Raw genomic sequence first — 21,321 nt, forward strand, 5'->3', positions numbered from 1 at the left:
ACATATTTGTTCAAAAGGAGATTCATATTCACCACCCCTATCACTTCTTATCATTTTGATTTTCTTGTTAAGTTGCGTTTCAACTTCATTTTTGTATTGCTTGAATGCGTCTATTGCTTCATCTTACTATTAAGTAAGTAAACATAGCAATATCTAGTACTATCGTCAATAAAAGTTATGAAATACTTCTTTCCACCGCGAGATGGTATTGACTTCATATCGCAAATATCTGTGTGATTTAAGTCTAAAGGATCTGAATTCCTTTCAACTGACTTATAAGGATGTTTAACATACTTAGATTCCACACATATTTGACATTTTGATTTGTCGCATTCAAATTTAGGCAATTCCAAATTAATCATTTTCCACAAGGTTTTATAATTAACATGACCCAAACGTATATGCTACAATCCATTTGACTCAAGTAAGTAAGACGAAGCTGAAATTTTATTATTATTTTCAACAACCATTACATTCAGCTTGAAAATGCCCTCAGTGAGATAACCTTTTCCTACAAATATTTCGTTCTTACTTATTACAACCTTATCGGAAACAAAAACACATTTAAAACCATTCTTAACAAGAAGTCCAGCAGAGACTAAATTTTTCCTAATCTCGGAAACATGAAGGACGTTGTTCAAAGTCACCACTTTGCCGGAAGTCATTTTGAGAAATATCCTCCCACATCCTTCAATCTTCGCCTTTGTAGCATTTCCCATAGAAAGCGTCTCATCAGGTCCAACAGGAGCATAAGTAGCAAAAGCTTCTCTAACAGCACAAACATGGCGAGTGGCTCCACAATCAATCCACCACTCTTTAGGATTGCCTACCAAGTTGCATTCGGAAAGCATGGCACACAAGTCATCAACATCATCATGCTTTTCGACCATGTTTGATTGACCCTTCTTCTTGTCTTTCTTCGGAGCACGACACTCCGTAGATTTGTGTCCAGCTTTTCCACAGTTGTAGCAATTTCCACTGAACCGCTTCTTGCTTGGGTTGTATTTCGGTCCAGAAGCCTTCTTCCTCTTTTTGTTCTCTTCAACAATATTTGCTCCCATTATTGTTGAGTTTCCACGGCCTTTCTATTCAGCAGCTTTGTTGTCCTCTTCGATTCTCAACCGAACAATGAGATCTTCAAGGAACATCTCCTTGCGTTTGTGTTTCAAGTAGTTTTTGAAGTCCTTCCACAAATGAGGCAACTTCTCAATCAGCGCTGCTACTTGGAATGCTTCATTGATGACAAGACCTTCAATAAAATTTCTGTTAGTAAAATTTTTACTAAGATTACTATTTTCAACATCAGTATTAATTTGATTTATACCTTCAGCAAGGAGATCGTGAATAATCACTTGCAATTCCTGGACTTGGGTAATAACAGACTTCCTATCTACCATTTTTAGTCCAAAAACTTTGCAGCAACGAACTTCTTCAACCCGACATCTTCGGTTTTGTATTTCTTTCAAGTGCAGTCCATAGTTCTTTTGACGTTTCCACGCCACTGTAGACGTTATACAAAGCATCCTCCAGCCCGCGTAGAATATAATTCTTGCACAAAAAATCTGAGTGCTTCCACGCCTCAATCACGAGAAAGCGTTCAGTTTCTGGAGTTTCATCGGACAACACAGGAACATCTTCCTTGATGAACTTCTGGAGACTTAGAGTAGTCAAATAGAAGAACATCTTTTGCTGCCAGCGCTTGAAATCAATCCTGAAAATTTTTTCGGGTTTCTCCGCCGGTGCCAATGTTGCCGGTGTTGTTCGGCTCGTTGAGGCATTGGCAGTCACCGTTGGAACAGCTTGGTTCACATTATCATTAGTCATTTCTGTAAAAGAATGACACAAACGTTAAAATCACGTAGATTTTAATCTCTAATAGAGTACAAAACCACAAAGGTTTTACTCTCCAAAAACAGTGAGTACAAATACAGAAAATACGATTAAATTCCTTAAGCTTGTTAGTAATCTGTATTTGTAAAATAATTCTGGAAAATATAAATGAACATAAACAGAAATGTAAACGAAATAACAAAAACCAATTCGAGCCCACTGAATTCACAATGTTTCCTTAAGGAATTTAATCCCCTCCTAGTACCCAAGGTTATGGATTATTTCCTCCCAGGATAGAACGAATTACACACTGGTGTAGTGGTACTTCAAACCCCAGTGTTTCAGCGAACACAAAGTTCGATAGCAAATCACACTTACTGTTGCATTGTTTGATGTTAAAAGTATGCAGAAGAAGGAGGAGAAACTCAGAAAATCATATGGAAAGTTTGAGCAGAATAGCCTTGTATTTATAGCAAAAGTTGGGCTGGAGCCGAAGCCGATGCCGAGCGAGCGACGACGACGACGGCGCGAGACTTGCCTTCTTCTCAACTCTTTATGAGCTAGAAGAAGAGCAATTGCTTATATACCCATCAAAAACCTTTTCCTCTTCCAATATGGGACAATGTCCCTTTGCCAAGGGGGGAAACTTAAAATTTCACTCAAAATTTTTTATTTCCTTCCATTTCCCATTCACCCTCTTTTAAGTATTTAATATAATTAAATACATAAAATCCAACACTACGTCCCCAACTCATGAAAACGATACTTACATCTATTATATGAATTACTGCTGGCCATGTCATTGTCCATCCTACTATTCCAAATAATATAAATCAAGAATTTTGTTTTCACGATATATCAAAATCATTTTGGTTGTGTTGTGTTTATGTAATTGGAAATTTGTGCGTTTAGTCCATAAATTTTGGTTTTGATTATCCTTATAATATATGGTTAAGCTCATTTGCTTGTAAGTTTAATTCTCATATGCTTGTGTAAATAAATTTTTGTAAGACACATGACTTTTTATAAAATGTTAAATTAGTAGTATTGTATATATAATTAAATTAAAAACCGTTTGATGACCAATATTGAACTATAATGACGTTTGAGCTTACGAATTGCACTAAAGTACATGGAAACTAATTTGTTGTCTTTCACATTTTGTTAGGATTTTGATGAAGATGGCAGGTACTGCATTATTGAATCAATATCCTACAGATATTTTTTTAGTTTCCACCCGATATTCAGTGCTTATATTCGGATCCAATTAAATTTGAAGTTTTATGGGGAAGTACTATATTAGGAAGTAAAGCACTTCCTAATAAAAGTGTCTACATACCCAAGATTCATATCCGAAACCTCTGGTTAAGGATAAAGGAATACTTACCACTTCACCGCGACCCCTCGTGCTGATCTATCCTTACATGCACTATTAGTTATACGGACCAAATTAGAATCTTTTAAAAGTTCTAAGTTAAAACAACAGCTAGCCACAGGTTTTGTGGAAACTATTTGCAAAATAGACTATAGAATTTACACTTAAGAGGTCATGATATAATTCAAATTGAGTTGGCTAATCTGATTTGATATTGTATCAAAAGGCTATCATGCAACAAAAGTTGGCGTGTTGGTTTGAATTCCTACAACATGCATGAATATGAGTTGCTATTATTTATGTTATTTATGATATATCAATAATTTTTAAAATCAACAATTAAATGACCGCATATTTAGCGGGTGTCGAACAAAGTCTTACATTGAAAGTGATAAAAGAAAGATAAATATGAGGTGCAAAGATACTTTGTAAAGGTGAGTATTTTGAGAAAAATCGTACTGACTTAGTTGAAGGTGTCACGTGAATAAAAGTGACAGCTGTAGCTTAGTTGTCATAACAGACTAGTTAGTGATAATTAATTAGTATTAGTTAAGTTGGTTATACTGTATATAAGGTGATGTACAGTGTATTTTTTTAATACAACAGAGAAAATACATTTTCCTCTCCTTTCTTCTCCGTTAACTTCCAAATATGTGAAGCTTGCAGGTGCTCCCATGGTGGAAAGCTAACATGGTATCAGAGCCTAGAACGACAACCACGACCTACTGATTTTCTTCTCGATTTCGTATGAACGAAGGTTCATCTTCTTCGACTCCTTCTTCTCCTATCTCACCTTCTCATAGAAACATCGAATCAACAATGGCGACAGAAAAAATAGACCACACACATCCCTTGTTTGTGCATCCTTCAGATACTCCAAGCTCCGTACTAGTTCCGATTCAGCTCACAGGATCTGAGAACTACGGGATATGGCGGAGATCGATGAGAATCGCACTTCAAGCAAAACTCAAGTTAAGGTTTGTAACTGGTACATGCAACAAGGATCAATTTAGGCCTAAATTGCATGAAGATTGGGAAACATGTAATGCAATTGTGCTTTCATGGATCATGAACACAGTGTCGCCGGATTTGCTTAGTGGAATCGTATATGCATCAAATGCTCACTTAGTTTGGGAAGATCTTAAGGAGAGATTTGACAAGGTGAATAGGATGAGAATATTTCAGATACATCGAGAGATAGCCACGATTTCTCAAGGCACATATTTAGTGTCCATATATTTTACGAAATTGAAGGAACTCTGGGCTGAGTATGATGCGATGGTACCTTCGACAAATTCGAAGGAATACAAAGATCACCTACAGCGACAGAGGTTGTTACAATTTTTGAGTGGACTAAACGATTCCTATGCTCAAGCTAGGAAACAGATCTTGATGAAATCAGTGGAACCTACCTTGAATCAAGCATATGCTTTAGTCGTTGAAGATGAAAGCCAAAGGAACACATCACATGCAGGACTTAATTCAGTAGCCGAGGGAAATGACATTACTGCTCTGTGGAGTTCAACATCTAGAGGAAGCTCAGTGCATAAGAACAAAAGGAACTTCAATGCATTTTGTGATTTTTGCAAAATGAAGGGACATATGAAAGAAAACTGTTATCAGCTTGTTGGTTATTCAGCTGATCTCAAAGGAAGAAGGAAACCAGTAGTAGGGAACACATGTGGCCATCAATATCAAAGAGCAAATGCTACCTATCATGGAGATTCCTCTAAGGCTAGAGGAAGTTATGATACAGGACAAGCAGGACAAGCAGGTATGGTTGGTATTGGTTTTGGAACTTCTATTGCAGGAACAACAAGTGGAAGCAATAGTCATATGCAGATGCAAGGGACTCAACCACAAGGATCTGGAGGGAATGTTGCTATCACTTTTACCCCTGAGCAATACAAGCAGATCCTACAGTTGCTCAACAAAGAGAATGTCCCGGAGATATCAGCTAACATAGCAGGTAATATTTGCTCCTTTCTGGCAAATTATAAATGGATAGTGGACACAGGGGCAACAGATCATATGGTGTCAACTCCTGATGCATTGTATGATCTTCATGATTACCCTAAGCAAGGTGCCTCAGTACACCTGCCAAATGGAAAACAATTGCCTATTAGCCATGTTGGTAAATGTAGGTTAGCTGAAGGGGAGATTAGTAATGTGTTATGTGTGCCTGAGTTCAAATTTAACTTGTTATCAGTGGCAAAGTTAACCAGAGAGCTGCAATGTTTCATGTCATTCTATCCTGACTTCTTCTTGATGCAGGACCTTCACACTAGGAAGGTGAAGGGGACTGGTAGAATGCAAAATGACCTATACTACTGGAGAAGCACATTACATAATAAAGCATCACATTCACTGACTACCAGATTGACTCCATCAGCAGGCCTATGGCATGTCCCTCATAGAGTGTTGCAACAAATGGATATGTGTAAGGGTGTTGACACAGCTGCAGACAAAACTTGCCCAATTTGTCCACTAGCTAAACAAACTAGGTTGCCATTTCCTCAAAGTACTAGTCGAGCTAATAAATTTTTTGAACTAATACATGGAGATGTCTGGGGTCCCTATAAGGTACCCACTCATGATGGGCATAGATTTTTTCTTACACTTGTTGATGATTGTAGCAGGATGGTTTGGATTTTCTTGTTAAGACCGAAGAGTGATGGTTCAGTTGTAATAAGGGACTTTATGCAGTTGATAAAAAACCAATTCAATGGTTCAATCAAAGTCTTTAGGAGTGATAATGGTACAGAATTTTTTAATTCACACTGCAGGAATTTGTTTAGTAATGCATGCATTGTGCTTCAGAGTTCTTGTACTCACACTCCTCAACAGAATGGAGTGGTTGAGAGGAAGCATATACAACTCCTTGAAGTAGCAAGGGCCATCAGATTCCAGGCATCCATTCCCTTGAAATTTTGGGGAATTTGTGTTCAGAATGCAGCTTACTTAATAAATAGAATCCCCTCCACTGCCTTAGTGGGAAAGTCTCCATTTGAGGTATTCTATGGCAAGGTCCCAGACTTGCAGCATTTGAGAGTTCTAGGGTGCTTGTGCTATGCAACCAATGTTACTACCAAGAGTGACAAATTTGCCAGTAGAGCTATTCCAGCAGTGCACATGGGATACTCTAGTACCTAAAAGGGATACAGGTTATATGACCTTGCTACAAGATCTTTTCTAGTGAGCAGAGATGTGTCTTTTAGGGAAGATGTTTTTCCATTCAAATCCTCTCACTACCAGCTGCAGCCTTCAGTTATCACTGATGATTTGGGTATTTCTCTTGATCCTTTTGAGCATGCAGCAGATGATGCCACATATCCTTTGGAGTCTTCCTCTGATCATGCTCCTGTTCATTATTCAGCTGGACCTCCAGATACTCCAACAGCAATTGTCACTGCTGATGATACCACTCACACTAATGCCATGTCAGATGATATCCTATTGCCAGACTCAAGACTTAGGGATGTTTCAGATCTTAACTGCCCTAGTTTACCCACTGCCACTAGAAAATCCTGCAGAACATCTAAGCCTCCAGGCTGGCTCAATGATTACATACACACAGTGTCTAAGCCTACTTCTCATGCAGCAACAATGGGATCACTCTATCCATTATCAACCTATATGTCCTATGCTTCAATCTCCAGTCCCTATCATGAAGTTTTGTGTAACATGTCCACTATCAGCGAACCTGACAATTATGAAGAGGCTTTACTCGACCCTCACTGGGTTGAAGCTATCAAACTAGAGTTGCAGGCCTTACAGGAGAACAATACATGGTTGCTGGTTGATCTCCCTACTGACAAGAAGCCAATTGGATGCAAATGGGTATTCAAAGTCAAGTACAATGCCAAAGGAGAGGTGGAAAGGTACAAAGCTCGTCTAGTAGCCAAGGGCTATACACAGCAAGAGGGATTGGATTACCAGGAGACTTTTTCCCCTGTGGTCAAGATGGTCACAGTGAGGTCTGTTTTGTCCTTAGCTGCTATGTTTGGCTGGAAATTACATCAAATGGATGTATTCAATGCATTCCTCCAAGGTGATCTTGTAGAAGATGTTTACATGGTGCCCCCCTGGTCTTTTGGGACAGGGGGAGTGTAGCAAAGTTTGCAAACTCCAGAAATCTCTGTATGGCTTAAAGCAGGCTTCTCGTCAGCGGAATCTGAAGCTTTGTGAAGCTCTTCTATCTTCAGGTTTCATCCAGAGTCATTATGACTATTCCCTTTTCATTAAAAGGTCAGGCTCTCATATGGTTGTTATTCTAGTGTATGTGGACGACCTCCTTATTACAGGTTCTTCAGTTTCTCTTATTCAAGAGGCCAAGCTCATGCTTCATCATCATTTCAAGATCAAGGACCTGGGGGAGATGAGATACTTCCTTGGTCTTGAAATTGCTAGAAGTCAAGATGGAATTCTAGTCTGTCAGAGAAAGTTCACATTAGATCTCATTGCTGATCTTGGGCTGAGTGGCTCTAAGCCAAGTATCACTCCAATGGAAGCTAATCAAAGGTTTACCAGCATTGAGTATGATCAAGGCTGTGAAACTACAGATGTTGTTGATGAATTGTTGACTGATCCTACTGGATATCAGAGGCTAGTAGGAAAGCTACTTTATCTGACTATGACTCGACCAGACATTAGTTACACAGTGCAGAACTTGAGTCAATTCATGTACAAGCCAAAGAAGTCACACATGGAAGGGGCCCTGAGGGTGGTGAGATATCTGAAGAATGCACTTGGATTGGGGATACTATTGAAGTCCAAACCATCATCAGAGCTTACAGTCTACTGTGATGCAGACTGGGCAACTTGCCCTATGACAAGGAGGTCAGTAAGTGGTTTTGTAGTCAAGATAGGGGACTCTTTGATTTCCTGGAAATCGAAGAAACAGAATACAATATCTCGAAGCTCTGCTGAGGCTGAATACAGGAGTATGGCAAATGCTATTGCAGAAGTGGTGTGGCTTGCTGGACTTTTTGGAGAGCTGGGAATGAAGTTGAAGCTACCAGTAAAGTTGTTTTGTGATAGTAAGGCAGCACTCCAAATTGCTGCGAATCCAATATACCATGAGCGAACGAAGCACATAGAGATCGACTGCCATTTCATTAGGGAAAGGATTCAAGAAGGCATGGTTTGTACAGAACATGTACCCACAAACTTGCAAGTGGCAGATATCCTAACTAAAGGACTGGGGAAGGCACAACATGATTTTTTGTTATCGAAGCTGGGAATGTTCAACCTGTTTCCATTACACAGCTTGAGGGGGAGTGTTGAAGGTGTCACGTGAATAAAAGTGACAGCTGTAGCGTAGTTGTCATAACAGACTAGTTAGTGATAATTAATTAGTATTAGTTAAGTTGGTTATATTGTATATAAGGTGATGTACAGTGTATTTTTTTAATACAACAGAGATAATACATTTTCCTCTCCTTTCTTCTCCGTTAACTTCCAAATATGTGAAGCTTGCAAGTGCTCCCATGGTGGAAAGCTAACAGACTTTATATACAACAACAGCAACAACAATTCAGTGGAGCCCCACAAGTGACGTCTGGGGAGGGTAGTGTGTACGCAGATCTTACCCTATCTATGAAGATAGAGAGGCTGTTTCCGAAAGATCCTCAGCTCAAGAACGTAAAAAAAAGGACAATAAAAAAAAAATAGCTACAAAAATGTAAAAAGACCGTGTAAGCAAATAATACAACGAATAATGACAGAGATCCAAGAATATGAAACTACAAGAATAGTGCCAATCCTACTGCTAATACTGACATACCGTATATAAACAAGGGACTAGGAATAAGAAGGTACCCGACTAGTACAACTACTACTAGCAAGACAAGACAGAACTCTAGACAATCTATTAACTCACCATCCTAATTTTCGACCTCCGCACCTTTCTATGGAGAGTCATGTCCTCAGTACGTTGGAGCAAAGCCATATCTTGCCTAATCACCTTACGCCAGTTCTTTCTTAGGCTATATTAAACGGATATATATGCCGTGTTAAGAGTGATGTTGAACTGAATTAGCCAACACAATAATATCAATTATGAATAAAAAGTTACCCACATAAGAGAAAGAGAATCAGTATCAAACTAGGGGACACAAATGCCAAAAGTGTTAATTTAGATTATTATGTTAAGGGAATAGACATTAGAGGCCAATTTGTCTAAAAAATGTAAGATTAGGGGATGAAGTGATTTGACATGTAATTAAGATGCATTGAATAAAAACCAAGCTGATGTTAACATCAATAAATGCATTGAATAAAAACCAAGCTGATAATGTTATCAAACTTGCAAAATTAGCTTAAAACACCTTAAATCATATTTCAATATTGCATCAGTATTTCAAATATAGAAGTTTAGCATTTGCAATTTTTTTGATAGACAAACAAGTAAATACAAATATTTAATGTCCAAACGAATAAGACTCGCCCTTTTCCTTTTTTAGAAACGCCTGACTGAAGTGCCCGAACCAGTGGCCTATGGGCCAAAACTCTTAGAGAAATAAACATATTTAGTCGCTCTCGAAAATAATTATCGATTATATATATATATATATATATATATATATATATATATATATATATATATATATATATATATATATATATAAAGATCCCTTTGTATTGAAGAATTAACCCAAATAGCCGTCCATTCAACCAGTTAAACTAAAAATAGTCGATGAAAGTATAATATATGCATAATTTAGGTATTATATGTGTATAATTAATGTATCATTTATGATATGGCTAAAAAAGAGTAAACAACGAATATAGTCGACTATTTATATAAAGATCCCTTTATATTGAAGATTTAACACAAATAGCCGTTCATTCAATCAGTTAAACTAAAAATAGTCGATGAAAGTATAATATATACATAAATTTATGTATTATATGTGTATAATTATGTATAATTAATGTATCATTTATACATATGGCTAAAAAAGAGCAAACAACGAATATAGTCGGCTATTTATTTAAAGATCCCTTGGTATTGAAGATTTAACCCAAATAACGGTCCATTCAACCAGTTAAACTAAAAATAGTTGATGAAAGTATAATATATGCATAAGTTAGGTATTATATGTGTATAATTAATATCATTTATGCATATGGCTAAAAAAGAGTAAACAACGAATATAGTCGGCTATTTATATAAAGATCCCTTTGTATTGAAGATTTAACCCAAATAGCCGTCCATTCAACCAGTTAAACTAAAAATAATTGATGAAAGTATAATATATACATAATTTATGTATTATATGTGTATAATTAATTACTCATTTATGCATATGGCTAAAAAAGAGTAAACAACGAATATAATCGGCTATTTATATAAAGATCGCTTTTGTATTTCGTCCAAATTCTTAATGGGCTGTATGAAATGATCCAGCCCGTTTGACTAAAGAGGGTCCATAAACTCCCGCTAACTATTTCCCGCTAATTATTTCCCGCCAATAATAACAATAAAACTAAACGAAACTCCACCTTCCCGCCATATCTCTCCCTTTTTTCCTCTTTCATTTCCCTAAAACCCTAATTCCACAGCTCCATTTCACTAGAAGAAATTTTTCTGCCGATTTGCTCTCACAATCCAAAAAAGAAAATGAAAAGAAAGCAAGGCGGAAGTGGAAGAGGATGTTCCATTATGGAAGGCCAATTCACACGGAGCAAATCTCAGATCTACTTGCACTGTAACAGATCGGGTCGAGTTCGGGTCGATTCGGCCAAATTCAAGCGTTCCGATCACCAGCTCCAGCAACTGGATCCACCTGTGAAGAAACTCAAAATGCTAATCGTACAGAATCCAGAAGGTTCTTTGGATCGGTGTGAAATATCTCGTACGCCAGTCAAGGATCTTCGCGCTCGAAGAGTATTTTCTTCACCTTCAGTTGTTTTAGAAAATGACGGCAATTTGAAGAAAAGCGAATCTCCGTTATTGAAGGAGAAAAATGAGATAAAGGGAGATGGTAAAATGGGAACTGAGAGTAATGGAAATAGGAATGGAGGTGTTCAGAAGAGTAATTCAGTAAGATATTTGATTCATTCTTGCTTACTGCATATCAATATTTTTAATATTATGTATATATTGTAGCTACCTTATATTATATATATATATATATATNTATATATATATATATATATATATATATATATATATATATATATATATATATATATATATATATTGTATGATTCCTGTGAAATTTTAACCAAGAGTAGAAATAATTCTATTAACAATCTATCAGGTATTTATCTTAGGTAGAAACTTACTTGTACTTGGTATTTACACCAAACCAGATAGTTTAATCTTAGCAGTTTAAATTAAAGTGAAAATACATTTCACTTAATAATTGTTAAGTGATAAATGTGTTAATGAAAAAGACATTTCGTGTGCAAGTAAGTTTTTACCTTTTTGGGAACTTAGCATGATTGTATATGGATAACTTTTGATTCATTAATCAAGTAAATTGCAGAATTTTCTCTTTGATTGTTTTTTTATTGTTAATGTAATTCATATTCAGAGTTCGAGATTGCTTTAGATAGTGCTCATATGTGTGAGTTACTTGAGTTACTAGCTTTCAAAAGTTTCTACAGCTTGTATTATATCAGATGGTGCATCTTTGTGTGTCTACTTTAACGAAGGTGTCAATTGTAAGCAATTTCTTAGTTAGTTAACATGTTATGAAAATATCGGGCAGACATGTTGATTGTACAAGGACAAATTCTGGTTTGGTTGAAAAATTAGTTTAAGTTTTCTTTCTTTCTTTCTTAATTAATTAAATTAATTTCTAGGCTGTGAGTTCGAGCTTTCGGAGGAAGGTGTTCATAGCTCGAAGCTCATTTAGTTACAGAAGATTGCTACCATATTTGACGGAAGCTGCGAGAGAGTACTCTGGTATCTTTTTAAGTTTTTGTTTTTCCTAGTGCAAATGATGATTAAGGGGATTAAACTATTCAATATTTCCAAGTTTTCAGTGTAACTGGAGTTAAGACAATGCTTCTTTTCTGTAGATGTTTCAGAAACTGAGATACGTGATATGGAATCCAAGTCCAACAATTCAACTTTGAGTTATCTGAAACCTGATCTGCAATCAATGGCTAGTAATGGTTCTACTTCTGAAGATAAACATGTTGGTGCTAATTCTGATGTCAGTAAATTGCTAAGGAGTGTTGAAGGTCAGCAGATTGAGGTCAATATATCATGCAACCCGCAGGACCTCAATGATGTCCCTGATGTTTTGAGCCAGACTCGAGTAGATCCTCAAGTGTTTACCGAGGTGGGAGGACTTGATCCTGAGGCATTGGAAGAATGTGTCCAGACGACACCACCAGATGCTGACATTTTATGTAAAGCAGATGTGAGCAACTTGGGTGCCAGCATAGAACATAATGTGGAGCAGACACAGAAATTTTTTGTTGGTCATCCATCAGATAGAAGAAATGGCTGCATTGTAAAGAAGTCTAGTTTGAGCCCTGGGAGAAATGGCAGTGCTTCGAGGAACAAATTGGTAAATATCACTAAAGCTCTGAATAGCAATGTTGTTGTAAAAGATCGTTTGAGTATCTCTAAAATTTGTATAAATTGTTATTTTTACAGGCTCTAAATCCTTGCTCTAGGCTGAAGGTGTTCAAAGCTGTAAATTCTGTTAGTTACAGAAGACTGCTCCCATTTCTGATGGATGTTGCAAAAAGTGATTCCGGTAAGTCACATTTCCACTCCTTTAGGTGCATATATTAGGTGGATCTAAAATGAATTCCCATGAAAAACCAATGCTTGTAGGCTAATCACCATGTTCATGTTTCTTAGGAGGTGCTTCAAGTGAAAATGGACATACCAAATCTCAGAGGGACTTGGAGTGCAATCGACCTTTGATGTCCGTGAGTAAAGAAGTTCTTATGAATAAAGAATATTCTCCTATGAAAGATGAAACTAAAGAACAAGAGACAAAGATATTGGAACCCAAGTGCATCTCAGCCAATGATGTGAGTGATTGCTTAAATACTTGTCTCCCCATGGAAAATTTAAGTTCTGCTGCGGAATCATTCAATGAGAAGCCAAGTTCAGTGTTTCCTGATGACATTGCCTATCCACAGACTTTACTTAACGTGGAAATCAGAAAATCAGAAACAGAGTGTACTGATGCAAGTACTACAGAAAAGTCAGAACCAGAATGTCTCAATAATGAGATCAATAATTTTAATACTGGAGAAAATTGTCCAGGAGTAACATCAAACTCCAATGTAAGTCCTGAAACTTCAACTGGAGAATATAAAGTAGATACCACAAACCTTTTGCCTATCAGTCTTGAAGATTTGTTAAGTGAATATGGGGTAGAAGTTCCAAAAGTTGGGCCTGTTAGTCCTGAAGGTGATCGCATGACTTTGAAGGTAGATCATCATGAAGAAGCTAGCAATTTGATTGAAGTAATAGGTTCAAATTGCTGTGAACCGACTGGCACTGTAGGAAAGGAGCTTTTCCTCAAGGTGTCAGAACCTGAGCCTATCACTAAAGAAAGCAGCTGCAAGGTTTTGTTGGCAGATAGCAATGAAGAGACTAGTGCGGTTGAAGCAGTTGCTTTGATCAAAGCATCTTCTTCCACTGAACCATCAGATCTCTCAGAATATAGTAATGATGGTCTCACCAAAACCTTATGCAAGGAGTCCATACAAAAAATCTCAGAATCTGAGCCTAGTGATGCTCCAAACAAAAATGGATGCCTTGAACCAACTATTTGTCATCAGAAATCAACTCTGAGTGAATCATCATATGATTTGGTTACTCGTCCTGATCTTCTCAACAAAGGGATATTAAAGAGAAATCCTAGGGGATGTAGAGGTCTGTGCAACTGTCTGAATTGTGTGTCATTTCGCCTGCATGCTGAGAGAGCATTTGAATTTTCTACAAATCAGATGCAAGATTCTGAAGAAGTTGCTCTGGGATTGATGAAGGAGTTGGCTAATATGCGGATTTTCTTGGAGAAACACCTTTCTAGTGAAAACGACCTTGCTCCTATACCACTTTCTCAGGTAAAGACTAGATTAACTACTCCTTTTGATAACTGTGTCTCTTGCTGTCAGGTTATGCTTATACATTTCTATTCATATTACTCGTCATTTCATGTGTCCCGAATTGCATAGGTCAGCTGCTTTAGTTATGTTTATGTCTACTCCTGAAAGTACCTCATAGCAAGCGTCCTGTTGTTGTGGATGATTGTTTATTCAGAACTTTGAAATATCTTCTGTTTTGAGTTTCATCAACTGATCCACTTTGACAACATAGTGCAAAATGATTTTCCATCATGTCACTCCAGAAAAAGATAAAATTCTTGTTTTCTTTTACCAAAAAAAAAATCTTTTTTTTTCCAGAAATTGTGACGTCGAGACCAATTCAAGGTGGTCCTAAGCTTCAATTACTGGAAATATTCGACTCTTGGTTCTGCACCATATCTTCCCTTGTTTTGTATAACACTTGTTTTCTAGTGGCACTTTAAGTCTAAAGGATCCTGCATGTTGGTGTGAAACAAATTGGATATTGCTTCGGCAGATCATCTAATTGCCAAATTGATAATTCATGTGATACTTGAGTTTTCCCCCTTCTGTTCAGCCATTTATTTACATGTTCATGTCAATGAAATTAAACGAAATTTATCTAAGTCTGTTCATAATTGAATGATTCAAATTCCAGTGAGATAAAAAATAAATGTTCCTCCTATGCACCAAATTTTAGCCCTGTTACTTGAAGCTTAAGCTTTATTTTCGTTAACTTTCTTGTTTGGTCTTCTTTCTTTCTGTGGGAGAAAATATATGTTTGTTCTATGTTATCCATTTAATGATTGTAAAGATTATAAAAGCATGATCTCATGTAACTTTGTTGCACTCAGCTTGAGGTTGAAGAAGCATGTACAAAAGCATTGGAAGCAGAACAACTAGCAAAAGAACGCCTTAGCCAAATGAATAACGAGCTCCATTATCACTGTAGAGTCCCGGTAAGTAATTAGCTAGTGCATGTTCTATTACAACTTTAAGCATAATCAACTTTTGATCCTGTCCAAATTATTATTTCAATGAAATGAATGAGTTTGAACTTCCTATGTATTTACATGTACTAATTCCAATGTATAACCTGCAGCCCTTGTACCGGCCAAGAGTGACATTTGCCAGTTCCATAGAAGAAAAAACTGTTCAAAAGATAGAATCATCTAGTTCAAAATCTGAGAAAGAAGATATCAAAGCAAGGGCAAAGCGCGGTCGAAAGAAGCATCAGTGAGCTAAATACTTGCTTGTGTTAACTTGGAATCAGATAAGAAACTAGTTATCAAAGGGGACTTGTAGATAGATGACAGTACCAAATTATAGATTTATGGATGAAGCTACATTTTTTAATACCTCTTCTGAAATGAGATTTACTCTTTGTACTCATGCTACTAAGTATTTGCTTTGTATCTGGAAAAGTATCTTTTACAACGATGTTTGTAGAATCCCTGCTTATATGTATCTTTATTTATCATAATGATAGAAAAAAGATAATATCTTTTGCAACTGTTAGGACTAAGATAATACAAAGAAAAAATTAAGAGTATTTTGATGGGAGAATTGTACAAATAGTCATTCTTACTTCTGAGGGCTATTATTTAGGGATTAACTAGTATTTTTTTGTCTTGGAAATTTGAACTAAAAATCTTAATCTAGGACAAAACTAAAATTCAGGAAGCCTTGACTAATTTCTAAATAGTAGCCCTTTAGACTGGGTATCTACTGTCATTTCTACTATTTTGACCTTGCCTCACTGATTCTTTTATCATTTTGTTTTTGTTTAACTTTTACTATGTGGTATTTTATTTTAACAGCGGGCATGAACGCGATGATTGAGATTATTGGTCACGTTAATCTCATTAGGGAGATCAACTTACCCAAGGATTACTAGAGAGCAAAGAGATTGTCATATATGGGGTTATTATGTAATTGTAGATTTCAAGGAGTAGAAATCAACAGAAGCATATAATTCGGTACGAGAATATTATACTGAAATCGTAGTACAATTATGCTGTTTGCGAAGGTCCATTTTATCAGTTTGTTAAAAGACAATCAGACTACTTTTCAAAATTAGCCGATTTTAAAGTTTAAACAACTCAAATATTTCAGAATTGACCTTTCCATTTGTTGCACATCAAAGGCAACCATACATACAAGATAACTATGGAAATTTTTGTTAAAATATATATAATAAAAAAAGACAAAGGTTGTAACTAGCTAAATAACTCCTTGAAAATATGAGGTAGGAAAGCAGGGGGAGAAAATAAAAAATAGCCAAATTTACAAGTGGTCATTAAAAAATAGCCACAGTTTCAAAAGTAATCGAAGTTTAGCCACTTTTCATCTAAAGATAAATCTAAACAAAACATGTTCAAAATTCGAAAAATATTTCAGCATAATATACTAGAATTCCAGTATAATATACTGGAACTTATACTGGAGTTCAAGTATATTATGCTGGAACTTATACTGGAGTTCAAGTATATTATGCTGGAACTCCAGTATAATATACTGGAGTTCCAGCATAAGTATACTGGAGTTCCAACATAATATACTGGAGTTACAGTATAATATACCGGTACAACATAATATGCTGGAAGTTCATACACAGGTGCTCCAATCTCTAGTATATAATGCTGGAACTTTCCGCGTGTTGGAGTTCCAGCGTAATATGCTGGAAGTTCATACACAGGTGCACCAAGCTCTAGTATGTTATGCTGGAACTTTCTGTGTTGCAGCAAAATAGTGGTTATTTTTCAATGACTTTACAAACGCTGGCTATTTTTCAATTATCAGTCCGGAAATTGGCTAGCCCATGCTATTTTTACGAAAGCGTACCATAACATCAGCCCATCAAAATTAAACCAATCAAGCCCAGCACCATCATTTGACCCATGGCCCACATATATATTATATAGCCGCTATATAATCGATGTATATTTAACTAGCGGATATAATTATTTTTGACCGGCCGACCAAATGTGTAACTTGCCCTATTTACTACTTGTGTTCACAATTCAAAGTGCAAGCTTGAAACGTTCTTCTTAATAAATTATTGGCAGCTTTCGGTAAACATTATTAAGATAATCAATGGAGGACAATAGCTTTGCCATCCCATTACCAACTTAAGGTTAATGGAGCCTTTGATGGCAAAGGTTGGTGAGGGGAAATATTTATTATTCTTTCAATATTCCTAAGTTTAACAAATTATTAATTAACGAGCAATGTTGAAATAAGAATAACTTAAGTACACAGTCATACTGACAGTATAGAAAAATTTATATACTATCAGATCACCTAAAAGATATTTATAATAATCTTCCATTAAAAGTTAGATTTTTAATTTTAAAATAAGTCACGTCACCTATTACAATACATGAAGATGACCTGATAGTCAAAAATTTCTCTACAATGTCGTGTATATAAATTAAACTTTTAAAATATTGAAAACTCATTTTCGTCTTAAAAATTCCCCTTCTATCAATAAAATTGCTCTTAACTTCATGTATCAATTTTGTTTTCTTTCATTTTTACAGCAATTTGGAGAAGTATAGGAAATTCTCATTCTATAAAAAGTCTTGAAGTGTGACTTGGAACTATGGTCTAGTTCAATTTAATTAATTATAGCATAGGTTATAATATCGGAATTGATGTGAAGAATTATGTATTCTTATAGGTCAATTTTAGTTGATTTTACAAATAATTTATACATTGTCAGTGCACAAAACTGAACGCTTATAAATAAAAAGAGATTACTAATATTAAAAGTATCAAGAAAGGGGATAAGATATCAAATAAATTAGATTCAAGATGAACTACTAGCTTCAAATAACATACAAAATGAAACAAGAAAATTACATTTATTTTTTTTGCTATAATCTAACAAAATAAAACCACAAACACATTAAAGAATTTCCAAAACAAATTAAAGTCACTCAAAATCTTTTGCATTCTGGAGGAAAACCCTGAGGAAACCTTTTAAAATCAGTACAATAATTATAAATCATGAAATTCCTCTGAACCCATCTTAGTCTTCTTCTACCATTAGCATCAAGTTCTTGATTTTGCCATTTTTCATTTGAAAATTGTGAACTGCTAAAAGTTTGAGTATTGAAATTTCTATAATAGGCTGTAAATGGAGCTTTAGACCAATCAGTTTTAACTAAGCCTCCTCTTGTTGCCCAATCATCAGCATTCCAAAGGCTAGAATAAATTCTCATAGGCTGATTCTTAGGAAATGGCACACCAATTGATTCAGCATTTTTGTAAACTCTTATCGGTGTGTTGTCGACCAAGAAACTGAAATACATTAAAAAAAATATATGAGAAAATGTTATATAGTTATACCTCTCTATAACAGCAACGTTATATAATAATTATTCCCTGTAAAAGTTAAGTTTTTTATGAGACTAATTTTCATGCTATGTTATAATATATGTTCTCTATAACAACACTTCGTTATAACAACCAAAAAGATGCGGAAACGGATGAGAGAGGTTTGACTCTAGATCAAGCGAAATTTTATATTTTGGGCTATGTTGCTCGGACTCTTCAAAAATATCGTCGAGCGCGTGTTGGATCCTTCAAAAGTAGTGTATTTATGAAAGATGCGATACGTATACGACAATATTTTGGAGAGTCCGAGTAACATAGATTTTGGGCAATGATAAATATGAATAGCAATCAATCATTGTTGTCTAAGTACATCTTTTGACACTATCAGTCTAATTTAACATGTTATAATAGATTGTTTGACATATTTTTCTTGTTACTAGATCCAGCTTGCTACCTGTTGTTAGAATATCAACTTAGCTCCCGTTTGGCAATAGAATTTGGCTTTTTTTTTTTCATAAAAAAATTTAAAATATTATTTGTTCATATGATCAGTTTTTTAAGTTCAAAAATTTTAAGTTTCCAAAAATTGGTCTAGAATAGTTTTTGGGTAAAAATTTTTGTTCCGTTCACAAAACTTTAATTTTTTTCCAAATAAATGCATGTCCAAACACAACTTTAACTTCCAATTTTTTATTTTTTTTAAAACAACTTCAAAAATCCTTTTTTTTTTAATAAAAATTTCAACCAAATCTTTGTACAAACGCTAGCTTAATCCGACGGTCTAAAAATATAGTACACAAATTTTTAAGTTCTTTTAATTTGTTAATTGTTTGGTAATATGCAGAGATAAATAATGTTGAGGGTTTTGCTTACATGATATGTTGGGGTTTCCAAATGATTGAGTAGGTGTGGAAATTCTTGGTAGGATCAAACCAAAGGTAGAATTGCTGCTCTTTGTTTCCTTTGCCTTGGGCATAAATATTTGTGTGGAGAATATAAGGTTCACCAGTAACATTTCCCAAGAATTCAAAGTCAATTTCATCATGAGTGGGCCCCTGAGAAGATAACTGCAATAAAAGCAAATAAATAATTAGTTCAAAAAAAAAAAAAAAAGAAGCAATGTTTATTTCTTAATTGGAGCTATAAAGGATTGGGATGATTATAATATTATAAGAAAAGAAGTTGACAACTTGTAAAGTTTGATATGCAATATGCATGAGGAATCCAAATAATTAAAGGAAAAGGAATAGGGAATTTAATTTAAAGAAGTCATTATCACACATAAAAGTTAATAGCTAAAAAGAAAAATTCTTGGCCACATGAAAATAGTCATATGAGTATCAACCAAGTTGTTTCATAATACCACAATGCATAAGAGTAGGCATAATTTGTGGTTATATCTACATGAATCAAATTTCACTTTCTTAAAGTAGGCACATACTAAAAATGTGATGTTTAAGTTATTGAATTTTTTAAATTAATAATTTGAATATATTTAATAAATTTCTTATGACAAATACATAGCGAATCAAAGCTATTAGATTCGGTTGAACCTATAAATTAAATTACTAGGTAGCTTTCAAAAACATTCCTTTTCAAGTGAATGAATTAACTACTAATATTATTAAAAAAAGAGCAGCTCGGTATCCAATGCTTCCCGCATTCATGTAGGGTCCGAGACAGTGGCAGAGCCATAATTTTTTTTTAGGGTGTCAAAATATAAATAAGTAAGCATATGAAAAAATTAAAGGGAGTCAAGACATAGTATATATACATAAAAATAAAATAATTAGCCTATTTACGCGGTATAATTTCCGGAAGAAGGGGTATCAATTAACTCCCCTTGCCAATGAGTGACTCCGCCACAGGTCGGACGAAATGCCGCACCCAAGGGGTGTATGTAGACAGCTTATACTAATGCAAGCATTAGTGGAGTTCCCCTTCCATCGAAACAACTTTACCATTGCTCGGACTCTTCAAATAACTTTACTATTGCTCCGTGGTTCCCCTTCCAAATGAACTACTAATACTATTGCTAACCATAAAATAATATGTTCAACTTTTTTTTCTTTAATTTTTTTTAAAACAATATATACTTACATAGTATGTAGTGACTGTGCCAGCAGAATTTCCAGCAACAAGTTTGATTTGCATATCAATTCTCCCAAAGAGATACTCTTTCTTAGATTGAAAACCAGAGCCAGAAACTTTGTCCAAAGACAAAGACATAAGCTGACCTCCATTGAAAATCTTAGCCCTATTTCCACCCCAAGTAAAATCAAATTCTTGAAAAAAATTTCCACCATAAGAAACCATGCAAGAGCTAAACACAAGTGCTAAAATCAAGAAAATTCTTGGCCCCATTTTAGCTCTTTGCTTATATAAAATTTTACTTGTAATAATTAGAATATGTGATGTTTGTTTGTGTGGGGAAAGTGATTTAAAGAGGACAAGTATTTATAGTAAGTAGAAGGAGATGAGAGCCATAAAGAATAGGGCAAAAAGCTTGTGAGTTTCTTGGATTGGATGCATGGGCAACAACTGGTGCCAGCTTAGCATACCATAATAGCTGGAGCCTTTTTTGTTTTGGTATTGGATGGTTTAGAATATTTTTGGTATTTGTTAAGAATGAAAAAGAAAAAATATCGGGTTCTGGTCTAGTGGTCAATAAAGTAAATATAAAAACTCGTAAAATTAACGATCTAAATTACAGTCAAGACGAAAAA

At 35.3% G+C, this 21,321-nt stretch overlaps 2 protein-coding genes across 2 annotated transcripts; one reads left to right on the top strand and one right to left on the bottom strand.

Annotated features, from left to right (window-relative positions):
* Positions 10,727–15,705, top strand: LOC109228784. The gene is made up of 7 exons (XM_019393988.1): positions 10,727–11,252; positions 12,020–12,122; positions 12,239–12,735; positions 12,825–12,927; positions 13,035–14,254; positions 15,109–15,213; positions 15,357–15,705. The coding sequence occupies exons 1-7, from the start codon at positions 10,830–10,832 to the stop codon at positions 15,492–15,494; spliced, it is 2,589 nt and encodes an 862-aa protein (XP_019249533.1). The 5' UTR covers positions 10,727–10,829; the 3' UTR covers positions 15,495–15,705.
* Positions 18,044–21,144, bottom strand: LOC109228785 (xyloglucan endotransglucosylase/hydrolase 2). Its single transcript, XM_019393990.1, has 3 exons — positions 20,696–21,144; positions 19,469–19,662; positions 18,044–18,559 (listed from the first exon to the last, which is right to left on the bottom strand). The coding sequence occupies exons 1-3, from the start codon at positions 20,957–20,959 to the stop codon at positions 18,196–18,198; spliced, it is 822 nt and encodes a 273-aa protein (XP_019249535.1). The 5' UTR covers positions 20,960–21,144; the 3' UTR covers positions 18,044–18,195.

Source organism: Nicotiana attenuata, chromosome 7 (assembly GCF_001879085.1).
Source record: "Nicotiana attenuata strain UT chromosome 7, NIATTr2, whole genome shotgun sequence".
Taxonomy (NCBI): domain Eukaryota; kingdom Viridiplantae; phylum Streptophyta; class Magnoliopsida; order Solanales; family Solanaceae; genus Nicotiana; species Nicotiana attenuata.